The sequence below is a fragment of the Dipodomys spectabilis genome, unplaced genomic scaffold, assembly GCF_019054845.1.
Source record: "Dipodomys spectabilis isolate Male_0828 unplaced genomic scaffold, ASM1905484v1 ptg000059l, whole genome shotgun sequence".
Classification (NCBI taxonomy): Eukaryota; Metazoa; Chordata; class Mammalia; order Rodentia; family Heteromyidae; genus Dipodomys; species Dipodomys spectabilis.
In genome coordinates this window covers 1,501,050-1,526,979 of record NW_024870736.1, presented here as the reverse complement: position 1 = coordinate 1,526,979, position 25,930 = coordinate 1,501,050, and the positions used below count along the sequence as shown (strand labels likewise).

The 25,930-nt window shown below is 39.5% G+C and overlaps 1 protein-coding gene and 1 pseudogene across 1 annotated transcript; both read right to left on the bottom strand.

Annotated features, from left to right (window-relative positions):
• Positions 1-1,651: 1,651 nt before the first annotated feature.
• Positions 1,652-2,020, bottom strand: LOC122108421 (annotated as a pseudogene).
• A 634-nt stretch (positions 2,021-2,654) lies between these two features.
• On the bottom strand, positions 2,655-3,262 carry LOC122108406 (myosin light polypeptide 6-like). Its single transcript, XM_042680335.1, has one exon. It carries the CDS (start codon positions 3,121-3,123, stop codon positions 2,818-2,820), a length of 306 nt encoding a protein of 101 aa, XP_042536269.1. The 5' UTR covers positions 3,124-3,262; the 3' UTR covers positions 2,655-2,817.
• Between the last annotated feature and the right edge of the window lie 22,668 nt (positions 3,263-25,930).

Genomic DNA, 25,930 nt, shown 5'->3' with positions numbered 1-25,930 from the left:
AGCACACCTCTTTGTTTAGGAAGGAACATTAGCAACAAAACCCAGCCTTCCCAGTCCTGGCTACTGATTAGAATCATCCTAGGATCTTTACAAACATCATTCCCTGGGGGACTCAGCCCAGAGTCTGGTAAAATTCAAGTTAGAACCACTATATTAAGCAATTCAACCAACCAGTCCAGAGTTCTATACAAAATATTCAATTATGCAAAGTATATCTCTCTATAACACACTTACTCTCTACCTTCTATCTTAGAGACTTAGAGTCCATATTGGGGAACGTTTAATAAGAATCTCTACTCTGTCTTTCACTAATTGTGTAAATTTGGAGAAGTGACTTAATTTGGGAATTGCATTTTTTTTCTCATCTGTAAAACAGAAATCACACGATACTTTCCAGAGCTATTGTGAGAATCAAATTAAATTATACATGCAAGCAAAATGGGAAACGATTTACAAATGCTAATTATTATGAGTCTTCCTGCTTAACATCACCATACGCTATTTGGATTATATCCCCACACATTGTGGTATATTTGAATTGTTGTAATTTCCTGTTTATTTTTTATGTATCCTTATATAACTTAAATCTCAGTTCAATTAAGACTATTTGGAGCAAGGCACAAGTTCTTTAGTCTATCTTATTTTACTTCTGAAGAAAATATAAGAGGCAAAAAGCTTGGCAAAAACATAGTCTATTGTCAAATTTTTCCTTTGATTCAATAGTTTTAAAATTTAAAAACACACACCTTTTCTCTCATTTATAATATATACAATTACAGAACATGTGGTACATGCCATGAGATTTTTTTTACATTAACTTTTGATATTTTATCTCTATCAGTTTTAACTAGGTAATTTGGCTCAATGACATTCAGAATTTTTTTAATTAATTAATCTTTTAATTAACTAATTATAGCTTTATTTTTGGTCTGGGTCTGGGCACTGGCTCTGAGCTCTTCAGCTCAAGGTGAGCATTCTACCACTTGAGCCATAGTGCCACTTCTGGTTTTCTGGTGGTTAATTGGAGCTAAAAGTCTCACGGACTTTCCTGCCCAGGCTGGCTTTGAACTGCGATCCTCAGCTCTCAGCCTCCTGAAAAGCTAGGATTACAGGATGAGCCACTGGCATCCAGCCTACTATTCATTTTTGTGTTCTGTTACTGGAGCACCTCAGGGCTTTGTGCTCTTGTTTTGCTTTTTCACTCAAAGTTGGTACTCTATCACTTGACCCACACTCGTACTTCTGGCTTTTTGCTGGTTAATTGTAGGTAAGAGTCTCCTAGACTTTCCTGCCTGAGCTGTCTTCTTTTTATTAATTTTATTTTATTGTAAAGATGCTGTGCAGAGGGGCTGTAGTTACATGAGTAAGGTAAAGAGTACATTTCTTGTCTAGAGCTGGCTTCTAACAGTGATGTTCAGATCTCACCCTCTTGAGTGGATAGAATTACAGGCATGAGCCACTAATATACAGCTCATTATATTTTAATTTTAATTGACATAGTGATTATACACATTTATGGGTACAATGTAATACTCTAATATTTTGTATACAATGTGTGATGGTCAGATCAGACTAATTGGCATATCTATCGCCTCAGACGCATATCATTTCTTTTTTGTATTGCTTCATGCTTTATTCCCTTCTTAAGCCTTCACCAGCAGGTGGAATGGAAGACACCTCCCACCTGACCCCTCTGGCAGCCAAGGAATTATAGCCTTTCACTGCCTGCTCTGTCTGGAGGACCTGCACATCAATGCCTTGTTTCTCGAGGTACTCCACAGTGGATGGGGGCCCCTTTAAGGCCTCACTCATCCCTCAGCCAATCACTAGGGTCTGTACACCCATCTCAGCCACTTCCTTTACATCGCAGGCTGCACACCAGGAGAGTGCTCAGTTCCTCTTTCTCTCCAATCCCAAGCTCAGCTACCACCTGGCCAAATGTTATAATCCTTACAGGTTTTGGTAGAACCTTGTACTTTCATTTGTCCCCTGAGAGGGAAACTATTTCAGGGGAGGACATAGGAACTGAACTGAAATGTGGAATTTGTGTTCTCAAAAATGCTCTTCCCTGCCCTTGGAGCTTCTTTTCCTCTCTCCTCTGCTGACTGGTTCTGGGCTCTCAGCCTGGGTGGTGGCAATGCTCCTCCAGCACTTCACCTGGAACCAGCCAGCAGCGGGCTGGACACTCCCAACACATCTAATTTCTTAGTGCTGGGAACATTCAAAATCCCCTCTTCTAGTTATTTTGAAATAGCAAATCATTACCAACCATAATTAATGCTGGTATGCTTTGGACTATTAGAAATTATGCTCCTATTACCCTGCACGTTGGCCTCATTAACATTCAACTTTAAACTGGATCGTTGTTGTTGTTGCTATTTGCTGTTGAGTTGTTTGGCTTCCTTAAGCAGTCTGGAAATGAATCCCTTGTCAACTGAGTAGTTTGCAGATATTTTCTCCCATTTTTGGATACTGTCCTTTCATTTATTGTTTCCTTTGCTATACAGAAGCATTTTGGTTGGTTGTAATTTCACTTACCAAATTATGCTTTTGTTACCTGAGTTTTGGAAGTCATATCATTCTTGCTTTGATTGTTGTCCTGAAGTATCTTCCCTGTATTTTAGTTTTTTGTTTTGTTTTGTTTTTGCAGGAGGTGGGGCAAAGAGAGTAAATTTATTTGGTGAGTGCTGATGGCAAACATCATCCAAGAGACAAGTTGGGCAAGGTACACTGTGACAAGGGACCTAGGAAACCTCTAAGGGCACACAAAAATCTCACACTGGGCAAGGCACAGGCTTAGAGATACTGGGAAGGTTTTCAGCCACTCAGCACCATCCGGACAAGCTCTTCATAGTTAATACAGCCATTGCTGTCCTCATGCTCTGTGATGAATACATGACAGATTTCAGTGCCCATGACAGTACCATTCCCTTCCTTGGCAAACACCTGGAAGCCTTCTACATAATCCTCATAGGTTCCCTGGTCCTTCTTCTTGGCCATAGTCTGCAGCATGGACAGGAAGTGTTCTAAGTCCAGCACCTTTACATTCATCTCATCACCCCTGGGCTTCCCCAGGACCTTGAGCACCTCAGCACGGGTGGGGTTCTTGCCCAAGGCTCTCATCACATCCCCACACTGGCTGTATAGGATCTTGCCCTCAACTGTTCAGTCAAACAGCTGGAAAGCCTCCTTGAATTCTGTGGTCTGGTCTTCGGTGAAGTCACACGTCTTGGCTGCTCAGCAATCTGAGACCTTTCCTGTAGTAATGGTCTGTGTTTTTGTTTTCTGGTTTCATAGCAGTTATATTTATGTATAGAGGAGTCTGGTCTCTATATGAGTATGCAGTTTTCCAAGCACCATTTATTGAAGAAATTGCTCTAATGTATTTTCTTGTGCTACCTTTGTTGAAAATCACTTGATTCTAAATATATGGATATATTTATTGGTTCCTTTTGCTGTTCCATTGCTTTAGGTGTCCGTTTTTATGTTGGTACTATGCTGTTTTTGGTTACTATTATTTTGTAGTATGTTTTGAAGTCTGGTGCTGAACTATCTCCAAATTTTTCTTTTTGCTCAGGATTGCTTTGGCTACTTAGAGCCTTTTTTCGGTTCTGTACAAATTTTAGATTTTTTTTTCTATTTTTGTGATGAATGTCATTAGTATTTTGATAGATGCTTCATTGAAGATTCAATGATCTGTAGATCACCTTGGCTAATATTAACAGTATTAATTCTTCCATTCCATGAATATGAAACATCTTTCCACATTTTTTTTTTGTATCTTCTTCAATTTCCCCATCAGTACTTTGCAGTTTTCATTGTAGGGATCATTTACTTCCTTGGTTAAATTTATTTCTTGGAATGTGTGTGTGTGTGTGTGTGCGCACACACACACCAGTTCTGGGGCTTGAACTGAAGGCCTGGATGCTGTCCCTGAGCTAGATTTGGCTCAAGGCTAGCACTACACCACTTGAATCGATAGCTGTACTCCTGGCTTTATTTTGGTAGGTAATTGGAAATAAAAGCCACACAAACTTTCTTGCTTGGGTAGCTTTGAACCATGATCTTTACTTCTCAGCCTTCTTTGTAGCTAGGATTACACATGTAAGCCACTGGTGCCTAATTGGTCTGTAGATTTTGTTGTACTCTTGTGTCTAGTTTTAGTATCAAGGTAATGTACAGTCTTATCAGATGGCAGGGAAGGTGCTCCTTCACTTTCAGTATTTTTTTTGGTGTTGGTCCTAGAGCTTGACCCAGGATTTGGTGCTGTCCCTGAGCTTTCTGCTCAAAGCTAGTACTCTACCACTAGAGCCACAGCTTCACTTTTGGCTTCTGGCTGGTTATTTGGAGATAAGAATGTATAGACTTTCCTACCTGGGCAGGCTTTGAACTTTGATCCCCAGATCTTAGCCTCCTGAGTAGCTGTAGCTAGGATTCTAAGTTACCTATGCTGGGCTCTATGCATTTCTTAATCTAATCAAGTGGAGAACCAGGATCAGTCATCACAAATACTTTATACTAGTTTCAGAATTGACATTAGTTTGTGTGTGTGTGTGTGTGTGTGTGTGTGTGTGTGTGTGTGTGCATGTGTGTGCGTGTATGTATGCACTGATACTGCAAAGGCTTGAACTCAGGGCCTCACACTCTTGCTTGGCTTTTTTTGCTCGAGTGGCACTCTACCACTTGAACTTAGCTCCACTTCCAGCATTTTGCTAGCTAATTGGAGATAACTTTTGGATTTTTCTGCCCAGACTAGCTTTGAACCATGATCCTCAGATTTCAGCCTCCTGAGTAGCTAGGATTGCAGGCATGAGCTACCTGGCTTAACATTAGTTCTTTAAAAATTGGGTAAAATTCAGCAGTGAAGCCACCAAATACTGGGATTCTCTTTGTTGGGAGACTTTTTATTTCTAATTTAACATCATTATTTGCTTTTACCTTACTCAGATTTTCTGTCTTTATAGTTCAATTTTTGATAAGTTACATGTATCAGAAATCTGTACATTTTCACCTATGTTTTCCACTGTCTTGGTATGCAGTTGATCATAATAGTCTCTAACAATCTTTTGTATTTTAGTATCTCCTTTTACATTTCAAATTGTTTAGATCTCCTCTCTATTTTGCTTGGTTAGTTGACATCATCAACACGTGCCCCGTCTCCCACCAGCTATCTCTAGGGCTGAGGGTGGGTCAAGCAGCTACTTCCTAGGACCTCAGTGAGCTAAGCTTCTGAGACCAGATGTGTCATGTACTTCTTGGAGCCATAGGAGAAGTGGTAGGGCTGCTCATTTGCTTCCCTATATGTCAGTGGACCCAGCTATTAAAAGCTTGGTGCCCAGCTACTTTCTGGAGCTGAGTGTGTGCACAGGGCCACTCAAGGATGGATGGGCAGGGTTGCCTGGATGTTTCCGGCAGAAGGAAGGGGGGGTGAGGCAACTCAGCTGTCTTCTGGGGACTTTCTGCTCAGCCACTCAGAGTGGCTGCCCAGGTGCTTCCAGGATTGAGGAAGGAAAGGTGCTGCTTTTTGGATGATTGCTTGATCTGTGTTATCAGAGTTACTGGGGGCAGTTTCTGGGCTGCTTTCCAGGACCCCAAATGTGCGGAAGGCACAGTGTGGGCTAGGCTTTTTCTCTGGAGCAAAGCAATGAGAAGCTTCTCAGACAAGAACTAGTGCCTGAGAAGGCCTTAGGGTTTTCCAGTAGTATAGGTCTCAGGTATTTTTGAGGTGAAGGAAAGGGCCAGAGGTCTCCTGCTTACCCTTCCCTTCTCAGTGACATCCTCCTAGATCAAGGGAGATCTCCCTTCTATGTAAGACCACTGTGTATTTCCATCCTGTGTGGTGTCCATGTCTTGTTCCTGCTGTGTTCTAATGCTCTGCCTCAAATACTCCAAGGAAATATCTGTATGTATTTCTCTTAAGTTCTTTGCTGTTGAAGAGAAGCACTCTGACACTTCTAATCAAATGCTTTGCTGATATCAACGTTTTTAGTGTGGCATTTAAGCGTTTAATCCCAGAGCAGGTGAGAGGATTTGGAGCATAGATTAAAAAGTCTTGCCAGAAATCCTGGAAAGTATGGAATTTCCCACCTCTAGGCAAGGGAAAGATTTACCTGGACCTAGGAAAAATGGTGAGTAGAGAGAAAGGCAGAGGAGGAGGCATCACAAGCACAGCTCAGGAAAAGTAGCTACAGCTGAACTGAAGGAGGGAGCTCTTCTGCTGGGATGGGGACATTCTCCCCCAGCCAGTTGTGTGGATGGCTGGCTAAGGAAGGAATTTTCCTCAATTTCTCCATTCCTTGTTGTTTTATAGGATCCTGACACCAGGCACAACATTGGTCACTGATGAGCAGAAGCTCATAAAATCTGAGGCCAACCTGTCTTAACTGCTCAATGTCCAAGTAGAAACTAAATTGGGAAATTAAAAATATTCTTTTTTCTCACATATTTGGAAATGTAGGCTATGATTTTCACTTATCATATCTATGAATACCCGTGTACAGGTATTTTATCATTCACATTTGTACTGACACACAGCACATAATTCACGGTGTCCTGTCAGTAATTGTGTTTCGATTGTTTTCTCTCTCTTCTAGCAATGCCAAGCAATCATTTAGGAAGATACCTTAGTATTACTGTGAAGTCACCAGTATAAGCAAAATGATACCTTCAGATATCTCAGGAAGGTGACAATCTTGCAGTGAAGAGGGCATATACAACTTACTCAAAGAAAGAAGACATATATGTCAAGTACATATACCTTGCTGAATGATGATGCTACACTAATGTCCACATTCTCCCACTGATGATGAATTCTTTGCTGGTAAGAGAGATGGCATGTCATTTTTATGGTACATTAAGAATTACAGAACTAATGTTATCTTATTTACAATGACAAATTGTCATGTTGAAAGCCATGGCTAGTCATTTTCCCAGCAGGGCATGGCTGGGATATGCTAAATGACTGTGGAAAAAAAGGCAATTCCGAAATCCTCATGTGTAGACTGGATCAGTCATCCTCAGATACACAGGCTTTTAATTCCATGAAAAGGAAGATAAAGAGTAGCAAATAAGTGGAGACATTTACTGAAAAGGAAAGCTGCTTGAAGCATGTAATTGCATTTCACTCATCATCCCTTTCTTCCCCTTTGCCCTTCTTCCTGTCTGCAATGCAGCTGAGTTGTCTATTAATAGACACAGATCTGGGATACAAGAGCAGTTGCCACAACCTTGGAAACAAAAGCTACCTGGTAAAGAGTGCAGAGCAAGAAGACAGAGGGATCCCTTAGGTGGTTGACAGTGGCTCTGATGGCCCATCGTAAGGCTACATGTTATGACAAGAAAATAATCTTCTGTCATAAGTCACTGTGGTTAGGTTTTCTGTTTTCTGAGACTAAATGTCTGCCTCCCTAGTCAGACTTAAGTGTATAGCTGCAATTGTCTAATGTTATAAGAAACATTATACATGTAGAGATGGGTTCATTGTTGAGATAAATCCATACTGTAGAAAGTTCTTGGCAAATTGGAGGAGTTTTGTTTAAACCCTTGTCAAATCAATTTCTAGTGTCATGACTTTCTATCTCAATTGAGCTTAAATTTTGTTATCTTTAAGTAGTTGTTATCATTCAAAAATCAGTTGATCAATTGATGTCACTTCTTTCATCATTTTGTTCCTTCCCTCCCAATGCAATTCCTTCCCTCAGTTCTCCTACTTCAAGGATATGCATTGAAGAGTATGGCTGCATTCCCCCTCATTATTCTCTTCATTCATCTTCCCCACACACTTTGACAATGGAACTTTTTAAAGGGCTCATGCTAGAACAGAAGTGATGTTTCTACAAATTTTTGTGCCTATTGTATCAGAATTACCAGCAGCACAGGAGGACTTTGTGTGGAAATCTTTCAAATTTTATCTTATGATGGTAAATATGATGATGCATGTATCCACATAATTAGTCACATAAAATACACAAAGGACATCTAATCAGAGAACAAGCATATGAGCAAGAGCCCTGGCTTACCCAGCCTTCATTCCCTAATAGATATGAACAACTTTGACCTCCTCAGGTTTTGGTGGGCAGGCTACTTGTGTGTGTATGTGTGTGTGTGTGTGTGTGTGTGTGTGTGTGTGTGTGTGTGTGTGTACTTGGGAAAAGCAACACTATTAGTGTGGATGCCACACAGTAGTAGGGAGTTAAAATAAATTTAGAGTACAGTGAATTTAATATTCCAAAGTGATATTTTAACATTGCCTTTGGTTAAAATATGGCTAGATTTTTTTAATACATTTTCCCCTTCCAAATGATTTTTGATTTATAGATAGGCTTGAAAGAAATTCTGGGAACTATTGAATGAACAAAACTATGTGAGTTGTATGTCTTACAAAAACCATTAACGCAACAGGAATCACTGACTTAACTGTGAGATACAACACTGTGATTGTTATAAGAATTATAGGAGAAAAACCTTCATAATCTAGGCTAGGCAAAGAGCTCTATGATTCATTCAGCAAAAAATAATCATTGGGCTCATTAAATTAAAAACATTTACTCTGCAAAACATCCCACTATGAAGAGGAAAAAGGCAAGCCACAGATTGAGAAGAATGTTTGCAAACCATACATCTCAAAAAGGAGCAACATCGGAATATATAAAGAACTGTCAAAACCAACTGTCATAAACCACACAACCTAATTAGAGAATGGTCAAAAGACATGAAGAGCCAGCACTGAGGAGAATGCCCCAGATGGCAACCACACACATAAAAAAGATGCTTAACTTCATTAGCCACAGGGGTGCACATTAAAACCACAAGGAGGAAGAACTCTATACCTAACAGAAAGGATAAAATAAGGAATAGAGACCACGGGAAATACTGATGAAGATAAGGAGAAATGATGTCACTCAGACAATGCTCATAGGAATGAAAATTGTTCAGGTACTATAGCAGTCCAGCAGTTAAAAACAACAACAACAGTCGCCAAGCTCAGACATCATCACCATATGATTCAGCAATTGGATTCCTGGGCATTTATTCTGAAAAGAGAAAAAGTTACATTCATATAAAACCTGTGCATGAATGTTTGTAACAACTCTCTTTGTAACAGCCATAACTGGGAACAACACAGATGTCCTTCAATGGGTGAATGGCTTAACAATCTGAGAGTCATCCTACATGGAAGACATAGAGAATGGACTGGTACTGGCAGCAATCTGGGTGAATTTCCAGAGAATTATACTCAGTGAAAAAAAATTACAAATGTTGTCTATAACATGATCTATTTATATAAGATCTGTGAAATGACAAAATCTTAGAAATGGAGACTAGACTAGCCCAAGAGATTAAAGGGGGATAATGGGTGAGAGGAACGTGGGTGTGGTTATAACCAGACAATACTTGGGATCTTTTGGTGATAAAAATGCTCTGTATCTGAACATATCAATGCCAATATCCTAGTTGTGATATTATACTGTAGTTTTGCAAGATATTGTCATCAGGAGTAAAAAGCATAAAGGATGCTTCTATATTATTTCTTTTTTCCCTTTTTATTCTTCCTTCCTTCCTTCTTTCCTTCCTATCTTCCTCCCATCCTCCCTTCTTCTCTCCATCCCAGCCTTCCTCCTTCTCCCCTCCCCCTCTATGTAGGAAACATGGCTTCAATTCAGGGTCTTGCACTCTTGCTCAGCTTGCTTTCTCATGGCTGGTGCTCCACCACTTGAGTCATGCTTTCAGCCCAGAATACTGGAGATGGAGTCTTGCAGATGGAGTCTTTCTGCCTGGTTTGGGTTTAGACCATGATCTTCCAGGTCTTAGCCTCCTGAGTAGCTAAAATTATAGGTGTGAAGTAGTTTTATCTCTTGTACTTTAATTTCCATATAGCTTATCACATAGTTAAAGGACCCTACTTACCATTACTCCATATCAGATAACATTGAAGTTGGGTGTTGACCATAACAATACTCTTGACAAACGAACTGGGCACAGCTTTATATTGCAGAACCTTATTTCTCTTCCTCTGGCTGTGATGAACAAAGCAGCCTTTGCAGTGATGGCTGCTGTGCCAGTCTGAGACCACAAGTGTTCGTTAGTGATGAACAGAACCCTTCTGTTGGCCTGTTCAGACATGTAGCTTCAATAAGAAAGTAAATCCTTTTATTTAAGGCTAATGAGAAATCATCCCCTCCCCCACCCTGTGGTAACATTTTGTGCATGTCTCCCTTTCTCTCCAGCATACCCCATCTTTCCATATCATTTCCTCTAGTGTCCCGATCCCAATATTCCTTTGTGAATGTTGGAACATATATATTATTTCATGTGTATGTGTGTGTGTGTGTGTGTGTGTGTGTGCATGAGTATTACTAGCAATTGAGCTAGACTTTGGGCAATGTGCTGGGCAAGTGCTCTACCAAAGAGCTACAACCTCAGCTCTTACTGGGAGGGGTTCTCTTTATAAATATTTTTGGTAAAACTCAAATTATTTTAAAACTAAAAGTTTATTAAAATTAATATAAGCTGGGTGCCAATGGCTCATGCCTATAATCTTAGCTATTCAGGAAGCTGAGATCTGGGGATTATGGTTTGAAGCCAGTCTGGGCAAGAAAATCTGATAGACTCTTATCTCCAATTAACTGCTTAAAAAGCTGGAAGTGAAGATGTGGCTCCAGTGGTCAGAGGGCCAGCCTCAAGCAAAAAAGCTAAGGTACAGTGCAAGGCCTTGAGACTGAGCCTCAATACTGGTACACACACAAAAATAAAATAATGGAATGCTCATTACTTGACTTACGTAACTGTAACCCCTCTGTACTTCACTTTTACAATAAAAATAAATTCAAAAAGTAAGGAAGTGATATTAGTCACAATCAATGGTTTGCCTGAAGAAAAAGTCTATACTAGTGACTGGTATGGTGGTTTACACCTATAATCCCAGCTACACAGAAGACAGAGGTGGGTGCATCATGGTCTGAGACAAACATAAGCAAATACATGAGACTCTGTGAAAAATAAAACTATGGCAAAAAAAGGCTGGGGATGTGGCATGAGCTGTAGCATGCTTGTCCAGCATGTGTGAGACTCTGAGTTTACTCTCCAGAACTATGGAAAGAATGAATGAAGAAAGAAAGAAAAGAAAAAAAGAAAGGAAGAAAGGAAAAAGAAAGAAGGAAGGAAAGAAGAGCAAAGCCAAGCCATATCAGAAGGAATGTGAAGATGCTTGCCTTTAATCTCAGCACTCAGAAAAGAAAGGCAGGAAGATTGCTAGTTCAAGACCACCCTGAGCTATACAGTAAGATCTGCCTCTACAGACAAATAAACAAACAAAAAGGAAACTTCTTCAGTAAAGACAATTACAAGGAAAAATATTTTTTAAAAACAGTATCATTATAGTTTTCTTTTTAACCCTATTTCAAATTTTCTGTGCAATTTAAAAGGCAAATACATAAAAATAATTCTTTGATCAATAGATATAGCATACAAAAGATATAATTTGTGACACCAGTCACATATTGTTTTAAAAGGAGAGATCTATACAAGAGCAGTCTTGTATTATATTAATATGGTAGACAAAAAAAAAAAAAAAAAGAAAATGGCAAAGGTAGGTCCTTTCCTAATAGTATTACTGTAAATTTAAATGGATTTAGTTCACCAATCAAAAGCCATCTGGCCAACAAAATGCATAATAAAATAAAGCAAACAAGACCCAACTCTTTGAGTTATATGAGAGATTTACTTTAGATCTCAGGATGTACAGAAGTGAAGATGGGAAAACACCTTCCATATAAATGATAACTAGAGGGAATAAAGGTGGCTAAATGAATCAGGCAAAATAGATTTTTTTTTTTGGGGTCCGGTCGTGGGGCCTGAACTCTGGGCCTGGGCACTGTCCCTCAGCTCTTCAGCTCAAGGCTAGTGCTCTACCACTTGAGCCACAGCGCCACTTCCAGCTTTTTTCTTTTTGCTTATGTGGTGCTGAGGAATTGAACCCAGGGCCTCAGGCATGCAAGGCAAGCATTCTACCACTGAGCCAACTTCCCAGCGCAAAATAGATTTTAATTGAAAAGATGTTATTGGAGATAAAGAAGTACAATGCACAATGATTTGTACATTGTGTCAATTTTCCAAGAATATATAATAATTATGAAAGATGCAATGAAGCATGACAATTCCATAACATTGAAGCACATGTCAACAGAATTGAAAAAAAGACACAATTCTATATTAATAGTGGTAGACTTACTACCATACTTTCAATAATAGATAGACTAATCAGAATCAGTCAAAAGATTGATTTTGAAAGTAAGTGATTGGATTAACACTATCAGAAAATTGCAAGTTTAAGACCAGCCTGGGCTATATAGCAAGACCCTGCCTCAAAAATCACAAAAACAAAAATGAAGATTCTTTGGTAAAGATTAGTTACATGGAGAATTGTACAAGCCAGTATTGTTATAGTTTTACCAAATACACATATATAAAGCACTTCACTCAATAGACCAAATATTAAGCAACAGCGCATGTATTTAAACATTTAGTTCTATTGAAATCACAGAAAGTATCTTTTCAATTAGAATGGAATAAAACTAAAAATTAATAATAAAGGAAAACCATAAAATTATAATAGTAATTATATTTAGAAAAATGTGGGAATTAACCAACATATTCACTCAACAAATGGGTCAAAGAAAAAGTCACAAGGCAAATTAGAAAATGATCTTGGAATGAATAAAAATGAAATATGCTAAAACTGGTAGGATATAACAAAAGTGACACTGAGGGAAGATTCTGGATATAAACGCATTAAAAAGAAGTATAATAATAGAACACTCTGCCAGAAGTAAATAAATAAAGAATGAGGTCCTCTCAATTGGTGCTCAAAAGGGCATTTTATAATATTCAGTACCCTTTCCTGATAAAAACTCATAACACACCGTGATAGGAGAGAACCAATTCAACATGCAGGCCATATGTCACACTAGGAATGAAAGAGAAGTCATCTCAACCTAAAGACCATACACAGAACACTCACAGCCATCATTAATACGAATAGTGAAAAATCTAAGGACTTTCCCTCTAGAATCAGTAGGAATAAAAGGCTGCCTACTCCACTGTTTTTTAATAGCATAGCATTGGAAATCTGAGCTAGAGCAAATAGACAAGAAAAAGAATCCAAATTAGAAAGGAAGAAGTAAAACCATCCATTTATAGACAATATCCTCAGATGGAATCATGAATTCAGCAAAGTTTCCAAGTTATAAATCTACATACAAAAGCCAATTGTTTTTCTATACACTCATAATAAACAATATCAAAAGGAAATAAAACAGTTCAAATATAATATTACTGAGGTAATTCTAATTAGGAGTAAATGTAACACAAGGCCAACAACATGTACTAAAAACTAAAATGTTTCTGAAATTAATTAAAGGTAACTAAACACATGCAAAGAAAACAAATGTAAAGGGTAGTTATTTATAATTTATAATAAAATACCTGTTTTTTGTTTTTGTTTTGTCAGTCGTGGGGCTTGAACTCTGGGCCTGGGTGCTGTCCCTCAGCTCTTCAGCTCAAGGTGAGCACTTGAGCCACAGCGCCACTTCCCATTTTTCTAGTGGTTAATTGAAAACAAGAGTCTTTCTGCCTGGGCTGCCTTTGAACTATGATCCTCAGATCTCAGCCTCCTGAGTAGCTAGGATTACAGATGTGAGTCACTGGCACCCAGCTCTGAAGTTTTGTAATTTGTGAAGAAAACAAATTTAGCTGGGTGCTGGTGGTTTACACCTGTAATCCTAGCTTCTCAGGAGGATGATATCTGAGGATCACGGTTCAAAGACAGCCTAGGCAAGAGAAAGTCCGTGAGACTCTTATCACCAGTAAACTACTAGAAAACCAGAAGTGGTGCTGTGGCTCAAGTAGTAGGGCACTAGCCTTGAGCTGAAGAGCTGAGGGACAGAGCCCAGGCCCAGAGTTCAAGCCCCACAACTGACAGAAAACAACAACAATAACAATAAGTTTATTCCTGGAGGCTGAGAAGCCCAAAGCATGGAATTACATCTGGTAAGGACCTTCTTATTATTCATATATAGTCGAAGGTATCCTGTGGCTAGAAAGCAAGTATCCATATTCAGATCTCTCATCCTAATTAAGCCACTAATCCTACCATGTAGGCCCCACCCTCATGACGACATCTAACTCTACTCTTTGCAAGTCTCACCTGTAAGCACAGTTAGCTCTTCAGGTCTTTCTTTAGTTTTCACATCCATGGATTCAGCCAACCATGGATTTTGAAAGTAGTATGTATATTGAATATACATAGAATTTTTTCTCCTGTTAAATTCCTAAACAACACAGAACCACTATTTATTTATTTATTTGTAGTTACTTTTTGTTAGTTATGGGGCTTGAACTCAGGGCTTGGGAGCTGTTCTTGATCTCTTTTTGCTCAAGGCTAGCACTCTACCACTTTGAGTTACAGTTCCACTTCCAGCTTTCTTCTGGTTAGTTGGAGATAAAAGTCTCATGGAGTTTCCTGCCTGGGATGGTTTTGAACCACAATCCTGAGATTTCAGCCTCTTAAGTAGTTAGGATTACAGGCATGAGCCACCATCACCTGCCTCAGAAGCATTATTTATAATATAGCATTTGTACTGGACTTAGCTTTGTAAGTCATCTAGAAATGATGACTCAGGAGGATGTGCGGATCACATGCAAATACTGAGGTTTTTATAGAAGGGACTTGAACATCCATAGATTTTGCTATCATTCAAGAGGTCCTGCAATGAATCCTCCAGGAATAGCAATACAGAACTGTATCATCAACGTATGAATTAGAAGATTATGTTTCTAACAATTAACTTTGGAGGAAGGCACACTGAAACCCTAACAACTAATACTTAAGGTCTCAGATTCCTCCCGCCCTAGTCATCTCCTGTATAGCAGATCGATGGATTAACTCTCCAGGGAACCAATAGACCAGACCACCCAGATGACTTCTCCCAGTGCCATGTGGCATGTGCAGGCTCTCATCTCATTTTTCCCATACACTCCTCCCATCTCCCTGAGGCATTATCAGTGTATTTTGACTTTGTTACCTTGGAGACTGGCTTCATGCCACATACCAGCTTAGACAATAAAGAGTCAAACTGCAGTCCACAGAGTCTCAAAGAACTGGCCCAAGGTAGGTCCTAAAGCCATCAACAATGTTGCTCACCCTTTGGTTTCATATTCACATACCTTCAGTTTTGTGTGGTTTTGTGTGTATGTGTGTGTGTGTGTGTGTGTGTGTGTGTGTGCATGCGTGTGCGTGTGTCTATGAGAGAGGGAGATAGAGAGAGAGAGAGAGGAAGAGAGAGAGAGAGTCACAGTCAGGGATGCCACTTCTGTATCAGAATGAGCCTCATTTTTTACAGAGGGAAATAATCTCCAAGTTCAGTGAGTCCCAGGATGCTTATTACTATATTTTCAGATGAACTTGGTCTCTGTGTGCATAGAATACATGATAAGTACATTATAATTATCTCTTGAAGAGACAAAACATATCCAATTAGGTTGGCAGGTACCCAGAATTGGTGGCATCTGAATTGACCTGGGATAGTTAACAAAGATGACGTATCTTGGGACACTTAATTGGCATGTGTGAAGTCAAGTCCCAGAGATGATTATTGGGTTTGTTTTGATGTCCTTTAATTCTACATTTGTGTCAATTCCTCTCTTTTAGACACATGTTTATCTCCTATGTCTGTATTCCCAGAATTTTTCTGGGTAGCAAAGAAGCAATATCAATAAACCTAACACTTTTCCTGACTTTATCAAATAACAAAATAGCTAGTCAACTGGTGAAAATTTGATGGTATGACTTTTTTTGTAGTTCTTTTCAGGTAAATTATCTAAGAACTGATTTCAAAAGTATCTTTTGACTTGGAATCAGCCATCAGTCATGAACTTGTGAAAGCATATCACATAAAATCCTAATATTTATACCAATCTTAGGAATGTCCTAAAGATTTCCATTTCCATTTTGTCACTTAATTCAACCATAAATACAGTATGGCTATTGATTCTGTTTTAAAGAAAAGATAGCTGATATTCTACAATTCTGGAGTGCTTGTATTGTGCCAAGTGTATGAAATAAACAATGCCAGCATTTCTTTACACTCACAGATTTTTTGTTTTTTGTTTTTGTTTTTGTTTTTGTCAGTTGTAGGGCTTGAACTCTGAGCCTGGGTGCTGTCCCTCAGCTCTTCAGCTCAAGGCTAGTGCTCTACCACTTGAGCCACAGTGCCACTTCTGATTTTATGAGTGGTTTATTGGAGATAAGAGTCTCATGAACTTTCCTGTCCAGGCTGGTTTTGAACCACAATCCTCAGATCTCAGCTTCCTCAGTAGCTAAGATTCCAGATGTGAGCCACCAGCACCCAGCACACTCACAGTTTTAAATGCCATGGCTACCCAAATTCATGGAGTTAGTTTTCCATACCAGTTCTCCATTTCTCTGTGAAAAAATAACTGGGTGTTCTATAATTCAGTTCAATTTGGACACTGACTGATATGAGCATAGACCCCCATTGGTTAAGTGCCCAGTCCCCATAAAACTATTCCTCACTTTAAATAAAATCATGTCTTCAGGTTTTTTTTTTTGTTTGCCAGTCCTGGGGCTTGAACTCAGGGCCTGCGTACTGTCCCTGAGCCTCTTTGTGCTCAAGGATTGTGTTCTATCACTTGAACCACAGTGCCACTTCTGGCTTTTTCTAAGTCATTTATTGGAGATAAGAGTCTCATGGACTTTTCTGCCTGGGCTGGCTTCAAACTACAATCCTCAGATCTTAGCCTCCTGAGTAGCTGGGATTACAGGCATGAGCCACTGGCACCTGACTATGTCTTCAGTCTGTCATTTTTTTTTTTTGGCTCTAAATCAATTTTCCCATCATGTCCTCAGGCTTTATAATTAGCGAGGCAGTTCACAGAAAGCAAATATTTATTTACCTGCCCTTTATTGGTAAGAAGGACATGAATACTAATAGAATATGAAAAAATATATAGGACCTGGCATGTTGGAAAGGGCAGAGAACTTCCATCCCCTCTCTAGCTGCACCGAATTCTCAACACCTCTGTGCATCCAAAACCCCCATTGCTATCAAATCCAATTGTTCAGGGATTTTTTTTTAAACTCTGTGCTTGGGCGCTGTCCTTCAGCTCTTCAGCTCAAGGCTAACGCTCTACCACTTGAGCCACAGTGCCACTTCCACTTTTCTGTTTATGTGGTGCTGAGGAATCGAACCCAGGGCCTCATGCGTGCAAGGCAAGCACTCTACCACTGACCCATCTTCCCAGCCCCTGTTCAGGGATGTTTATGGAGACCTCAACACATAGGTGTTTGATTATTAACTCAATTTCTAGGTCCTTCCCATTTCCTGAAGTAAGAGGCTGGAAATTCAAAGCATCTAATCATAGCTTGGTCTTTCTGGTGACCAAACTCCTTACTGGGACCCTTCCAAAGTCACCTCATTAGAACAAAAGATGTTTCTGTCACCTAGGAAATTCTGAGCAATTATGAGTTCTGTGTTGGGAACAGGCAACAGAGAATTTTTAATGTCTTGGGGGATGGGGATTGGAGTATATGCTCTATAAATGCATTGCAAACATTGCATACTGAGGAGCCCGAGATCTACTGGAGGTCTGAATAATTCTGGCTATTTCCTATCTGTACTGTAACAAGAGATGGAGTCTCGTGAAGTTTTGCCCAGGTTGGCCAGAAAGCTCAGTCCTCCCAATCTTATTCATTCAAGTAGCTAGGATGATAGGCATAGCACCTGACTGTACTTTCTTAGTGTTTTGATATCCTCAAAAATTTAAGCTATCTCGGATGGAGGTGTGGCTCAACTGATAAAGCTCCTTCAAATAAGCTGAGGCTCTAGTTCAATTCCCAAACAATAACAACAACAAAATAAAAAATGGAAGCAAAAATGTTTTAGCTGTCTATCTGATTTAGTTGGTTTATTGTACAAACAACCATAATTGCATGTCTATCTAAAGTCTAGACAAGATTTTTTAAACCTAAAATCTGAACTAACAGCTACTGTACTCTGCTCCACTACCTCTGATGCAGAGGCTTGAGAGGGAAGATAAAACCCTCAATTTGACTTTGCTGCTGGGAAATCTGTTGTCCATCAGAGATAACCCAAAGGACATTGCTTTAAAAATATCCGTGACCACAGGCTGCCACTTCCAAGACACTGCTGATAATAACATAACTTTGGGCTGCAGAAGCAGTTGACATTTTCATTTCAGAAGGTCTAAATGATTCACTCACAGTGAATCTGGATCGCAGAACACTGATGATCCTACAAGATCATCCCCTTCTTGGGCCTGTAGATAAGATAGTTCTTCTGCCTGTGGCTCTATACAATAGAAATCACCAGTTTTTCAACCTGTTGTATTACTATCTGCTACACTGTGAAATTTCAACAAACCACCTCAAGAACTCCTTTTCTCACACCAAATTATGCATCAGGATCAAGTTCAACTGTAAAAGAAAATCCAAAGTGTCAGAATCTTACACAAAATCTGGTACATATACATATATATATATATATTTCCCTCTCAGGTAAATGTACACAAAACAAGTTGCTAGGGCACCTCTATGATCAGCAATGATCCATTCTACTTCTCTCCTAATTCTCTGTTGTCATTTATCTCTCACTGCATGGTTCAAAAAGACTGCATTACCTCCAATCATCACATTTATATCCCATCCAAAAAGAAGGTAGAAAGTGGAGAAGAGGCAAGGTACATCTTCATATTGTCTCCAAGGAAGACTCTTAGAAACTCACAGACTCTGCATTCCCAATTCATTGATCAACAAAGCTACATCTAGCTGCAGGGAAGCTAGAAAATACATTCCTTTTCTGGGTGGCAGTGTACTCAGATAAAAATAGTAGGATGCAAAAGCCAAGAATGAATTTCCTGCCTTTTCAGTTTCAAAACACTAAGGCTCAACATCCATTTGGAAGAGGATATCACCAGACAGAGCTAGAACTCCCTACTCTTGCCCTCACCTTCACACAAAAAGAGATTCAGGCTGAGTGATCTTGTATTTAAAAAATCCCATGGACTCCACTCCCAAATTACTCGAGCTGATTTGAACCTTTGGCAAAGTAGCAGGGTATAAAATTAACCCTCAAAAACCAATGGCTTTTCTGTGTGCCAAAAATGAGAAAAGCATGGCTGAAATCAAGAAAGCAACTCCATTTGTAATAGCCCACAAAAAATAAAATACCTAGGAATTAACTTAACCAAAGAAGTGAAGGAGGACCTCTATGATGAAAACTTTAAAAACCTGAAAAAGGAAATTAAAACAGAACTTAGAAAATGGAAAAACCTCCCATGCTCCTGTATTAGAAGAGTCAACATCGTGAAAATGGCAATACTTCCCAAGGTACCTACAATATTCCAATCTTATTCTTCAAGGAAATAGAAGAGGCAATCCAAAAATTCATATGGAACAATAAAAGACCCCAAAGAGCTAAAACAATCCTTCAGAAAGAATAGTGCTGGAGGAATATCAATACCAAATTTCAAACTCTACTACAAAGCCATAGTAATCAAAACAGCTTGGTACTGGCACAAGAACAGACCTCAGGACCAATGGAATAGAACTGAAAACCCAGAAATGAACCCACAGACTTATAACCATCTAATCTTCGATAAGGGAGCTAAAAATATATAATGGAAGAAAGACAGCCTCTTCAGTAAATGGTGCTGGCAAAATTGGTTAATCACATGTAGAAAACTAAAGCTAGATCCTTATATATAACCCTGCACGAGAATCAACTCCAAATGGATCAAAGATCGGAGTCAAAGCAGACCCCCTGAAAACATTACAGGACTGAATAGGAGAAACTCTAGGTCTCCTTGGCACAGGCTGAAATTTTCTTAATAGAGACCCAGAAAAACAACAAATCAAAGAAAAGTTGGACAAATGGGATTGCATGAAGTTGCATAGCTTCTGTATGGAAAAGAACATAGCTTGCAAGATCAATAGAAAGCCCATGGATTGGGAGAAGATCTTCACTAGCCATACAATAGACAAGGGTCTCATATCTAAAATATACCTGGAACTCAAAAAATTAAATCCCCTAACAACAAATCTTCAATAAGTAAGTGGGCTAAAGACTTACAGAGAAACTTCTCTGAAGAGGAAATAAGAATGGCCAATAAACACATGAAGAAATGCTCAACCTGCCTAGCTATAAAAGAAACATAAATCAAAACAACATTGAAATACCACCTCACCACAGTTAGAATGGCTATAATCAAGAACTCCAATACCAACAGATGCTGGAGGGGATGTGGACAGAAAGGAATCCTACTACATTGTTGGTGGGAGCATATACTAGTTCAACCAGTTTGGAAAACAGTATGGAGGTTCCTCAAAAGACTCCACATAGAGCTCCCCTATGACCCAGTAATCCTACTTTTGGGCACTTACTCAAATGATCACAAACAAGACCACACTAAAGCTACCAGCACAACTATGTTTATTGCAGCATTAGTTACCATAGCTAAGTAAGATATGTAACCAACCCAGATTCCCCTCAGTAGATGAATGTATCAAGAAAATGTGGTATATATACACAATGGAATTCTATGCCTCCATCAGAAAGAATGACATTGCCCCATTTGTTAGGAAATGGAAAGACTTGGAAAAAATTATATTAAGTGAAGTAAGCCAAGCCCAAAGAAACATAGGTCCCATGGCTTCCCTTATTTGCAATAACTAGTATATGTCTGAGACAAGCAGAAAAGGTCAGATAAGATGATGTTAGGCAAAATGAACCCCAAGTTAAGGACTCAAGTGGTTTTTCTTTCTTGCTATTGTTTCTAACTTATTTATAAGGTGATTTTTTTTTTTTTTTTTTGCTTTGTATGTTCCTCCCACAGGGTATAACCCCTGTTTTCACTGTATTTGATGTTGGTATAATTTGTAGAGGGGAAGGGAAAAAACAAATCGTTAAAATAGGGATACAGGTGGACCCACTGCAACAATGAGATGTACAAGATGCAATGTTCAAAAATGAACTTTACAACTTTGGCAGGGGTGGAGAGTGTAGTTGTGGAGATGGGAGGGCAGGGATGGTAAGGGGAAATAAAGAAGAAGGCAACAATGCTTAATAAGAAATGTACTCATTACCTTCCTCCTGTAATTGTACCCCTCTGTATGGTATTTTCACAATTAAAAAAAAAAAAAACATAAAAAAAAAAGAGTTCCGGGAAGATGACGGAGTAGAAGCTGGAGGCTAAACAAGCTCTAAACAAGCATAGAAAGCAGTTTTAGTGCTCCAATGAATAGTCCAAAGTCAGAATCACACCAAGTGTGCCATCACAGTACAGAGAGTTAGGCCAGAGAGGGAAAATCCAGGCAAGGAGACAGATCTGAGCACTTGCTAGCAGCCACGGCTGCTGCGGCGGCAGCAGTGGCAGCCGTAGCCACCATACCTACAACACAGAGAGTCTGGGACAAAATCGCCAGATGCAGCGGGCGAGTGGATTCTACTCAACACTAGCAAGAACTGACAAGGAGCAGACATCTGCATCCTGCAGATTGCAGACCAGAGACAACCCAAGAACCAAGACTCCAGCTTGTGAGTAGAAGCCTGATATCCTCATGTAGTAGGAAGATCCCTACTCAGGCAGGCAAGCCCACCTAGTCATCCGGAGTGACAGAGCCCACCGCAACAAAGTTGTTATTAAAGAAGCAACTTTATTGAGAAGGTTCCTACACTGACCGACCAGGGCCGCAGCACAGGCTCGGGAGCTGATACTGCGACCCCGAGCGGCCCATGTGCTTAGGTTTTTAAAGGCAAAAATCACAAGGTGAAGCCTGGTCACTTAGGCGACCAAGAGATTGTCACACACCCAAAAGGTTGCACAGCCATACCAGACCAAACGCAGGTGGCCAATGAGGTTACACTTTGTCACATAATGGCTGTTTAAACCAGCCTATCACTTTTGGTTTAAATGACTCACGAATTCAATGGTAAAGTGGAGCTTAAGGTAAGCATACACAAAGGAGTTTAGTGGAGTTTAACATAAGCATGTGAAAAAGGTGGAGTTTATGGTAAACTCGGGATGTTGATGTTGCCAGGATGAGCCGGATTACTGGCTATCTGTTTAATCAGTCAGTCCGCAACAGAACAATGAAGGTGGGTTAAGTTATTCAAGGGAGGGGGACCTAGAGGCATTCTTTTCATTCCAAGAACTGGGCTGGTTGGAGCCAAGGTCCAGTTAACCTTGTTTAGAGGTTTTTGTTTTTTTTTTTTCTAAAATCCCTAAAACAAAAACAAAGCCTGTAAAGAAGCTGTCCCAGCCAAGTCTCCTCTCAGGGCCTACTTCACTCACTCCTTCTCAGGGAGCAGAGGAGGGAAGGCCACCCCCCACACACACTACCAGGGAAATCCATCTTTGATACTGACAAAGGCCTGGCTGACCAGCTAGCTCCAACTCAGGCCTTGGAAGAAAACTAGAGTCATTTAGCAGGTCATAGGAACCTAACCTGACCTGCCAGGCTCAGCTCCACCCAGGGAAAAGTCACCCAGCCCAGGCAGAGCAGGAGTGGCTTTCTTCACTGGGTAAACAGAGCCAGAGGTTGCCCCTCTCTACAGCAGCTTTGACAAACAATTGAAATTCAGTAAATATAATCCCTGAGAATGGCTCCAGGCTGGGCTCTGTGAGTATCTCAGAATCTAGCCCCTCAAGGAAAAGCTACTGTTTGCTGAAAGGCCTCAACTCTACCCAGAACCTAGCCTCATCACAGCATCTCCAAACTAGAGGAAACAGCCATCTCCCTCTTTTGTGATACTCAAAGCAGATCTCCCTCCCATTGAACTAGGCTGGGAGGAGGATCACAAAATCCTAGGTAAAGCAGAACATTTTTCTGCCTGCTCAAGCAAACTGACTTAAGAAACCAATCAAGCCACAGGAAAATCAAACACCACAAGCAGACCAGAGACTCCAACAAGAGACTGGTTATGGATACAAGGGAGATACAGGATCTTCCAATCTCCTCCCCCCCCCCCCAAAAAAAATCAAAGAACTCTTTTTTCTGCACCTTAAAAAAATTTTTTTTAACTTTTTAAAATTTTTAATCTTTAACTTAAAAAAAAATTGTTTTCTATTAACCTTTCTTTTCTTCCTCTTACAATTTTTATTTTAGTGGTATATTTGTGTGTGTGCTTTTTTTGTTTTTAGCTCTACTGACCTTTTGATCATTTTTTTCTTTCTTTCTCATTCTTTTCACTTGCTCTTCTCTTTTTTTTTTTTTTGCGTGACTTAATTGCTGTTCTGCTCATCCTCAAATATACCCGTAGTCGATTATTAGACCTTATACCCCATTGTGTACACACTTAATCCAGAAATTTATTACTCAGTTCAAAACCTCTTAGACTTAAATTCCTTAATAGCAGTACTACCTCTTTATACCTATATAATATTTAAATTTTTTTTTATTTTTTAGTTTTTCATGTCTCCTTTCTATCCCTCCCCTTCTCTCATCCTATCCCCGTTCTTCTCTGAATATTATGTTTTTAAATTTGCATAATTTTTAAGTGTTTCACTTTTTAATTTTTAATTTTTGTTTTTCTATTTCTTCTTGTCTTTTTTTCTTTCTTTTTCTTCTTCTTTTCCCTCTCTCTCTACTATCATTCTATCCAACCTATGTCCCTCTTTGAGATTAGGACTTAGTTAACTTAACTCTTTACCTTTCCACATCCCTCTATTCCTATTTTTACCCACCTCTCTCCCTAAACCTAATAATTTCCGGTTTACCAAATTCTTCTTTGCTTTCGTAGCCCATTAATACATAGTTGTTTGATGCTGAATAGATATATCTGTTGAACTACATTGTATCTGCAGACTTTTGACTGTGCAATACAGACTTTGGTTGATGCTTACCTTGAGATAGTGTTCTAGCACAAAACTGGTGATATTTTCATCCCAAATGGGCAGAGCAAGCCGGAAAAGCACAAAAAAAAAGGCAAGTCTGGGTATCTCAACTCCCACTCATGATAATCAGGGCACAGAACAGATAATGAATAATCCAGAGGAGAGCTCCCAAAAAACTCTACAAACACTACTGATAAACATGGTAAATGAAAAGATTGAAAACCTGCAAGGGACTCTGTGTGAACGTGATAGGGAGAGAGAGGAGGCAAACCAAAGGTCCATGCAGGAATATCATGAGCGTGAGGAAGCTACTCAAAGATTGATACAGCAATTGCATGAGCAGCTTGAGAACACTCAAAGAGAAATAAAGGAATGGCGTGAGCAGGCTGAGATCAGTCAAAGAGATAGGAATTGTGGGAGCTCACCGAGAACAGACAAAGAGAAAGTCAGGAATGGTGTGAGCAGGCTGAGAACAGTCAAAGAGAACTACGGGAATTGCATGAACGTGAGGAAGCTAATCAGAGTAATACAGGAATTGAGATAGCAGGAGGAGAATAGACAAAGATCAATAAAGGCATTCATGGAATCCATAAACAGAGAGCTGAAAGAAGTCAGGGAGACCACAAAGGGAATGCTGAATGGAACCCAACAGAAGGAATGGGAGTCCAAGGAAAACATAACCAATCAACTAAGTGATTTGAGAATAAACACTGAACACCAAATTAAGGAAATAAAGAAGTTCATACAAGATCTAGAACAAATCTCCAACAAAGAATTTGAAGTCATCAAAGCCGACCAAATAGAAGGAAAAGAAATAAAAAACAAAGTAGAAAGTCTTGATAGTAGATTAGACCATGTAGAAGATAGAATCTCAGGGACTGAAGACAGCCTAGATATTATAGAGAAAGAACATACAACCATCCAAGACAAATCCAAGAAATATGATAGATCTATTCAACATTTGGAAGACACCATCAGGATAATGGGGGTAGAGGAGCACCTAGAGACAGAAGTTAATGGTCTAGGAAATTTGTTTAACAGGATCCTAGCAGAGAACTTCCCAAACATGCAAAAAGATAGGTCTATTCAGATACAAGAAATTTTTAGAACTCCAAATAGACCAGAGCAGAACAGGACATCCCACCGTCACATTATAATCCACACAGGATCAATTCAGACCAAGGAAAAGATCCTTAAAGCTGTCAAGGAGAAAAGATCAATCACCTATAAAGGGAAACCAATTAGAATCACTTCAGATTTCTCAGCAGAGACAATTAAAGCAAGAAGAGCCTGGAATGATGTATGCCATGCCCTAAAGACAAACAACTATCAACCAAGAATACTGTACCCAAATTGTCCTTCATAACCGAGTCAAATAAAAACCTTCCATAACAAAGAAAAATTGAAACAATATATCTCCACCAAACCAGCCCTACAAAAGATTCTCAAAGATGTCCTACACATAGAAAACAACAAGACCACAATAAAGGCCAAGAAACTGCATCCAAACTGAGAATCCAAGAACCATAGGAAGAACCCAGTTGTCACAGCCCTCAAGAAGGTGGATAAAATGCCAGGAACTCCCAAATACCTCTCAGTCCTATCTCTCAACATCAACAGACTTAACTCTCCAATTAAGCGACATAGACTGTCTAGTTGGATTAAAAAGCAAGATCCTTCTATTTGCTGCCTTCAGGAGTCACATCTTGCCCGTAAAAACAAATACATTTTCAATGTGAAAGGCTGGAACAAAATCTACCAAGCAAACGGCCCCCATAAACAGGTGGGAGTTGCAATCCTTCTATCAGATAAAATAGACTTCACATTAAAATTTGTGAGAAGAGATAAAGAAGGTCGCTACATACTAATTAAGGGATCTCTCCTTCAGAAAGATATTACAATTCTAAATATCTATTCGCCAAACAATGGAGCACCCAAATTTATCCAAGAAACACCACTTTCCCTCACATCCCACATAGATCCAAAGACATTAATGTTGGGG

Bases quoted from the DNA above. Each gene is read 5' to 3' on its own strand.
- LOC122108406 (XM_042680335.1), bottom strand. From the start codon at position 3,123: ATGAGAGCCTTGGGCAAGAACCCCACCCGTGCTGAGGTGCTCAAGGTC.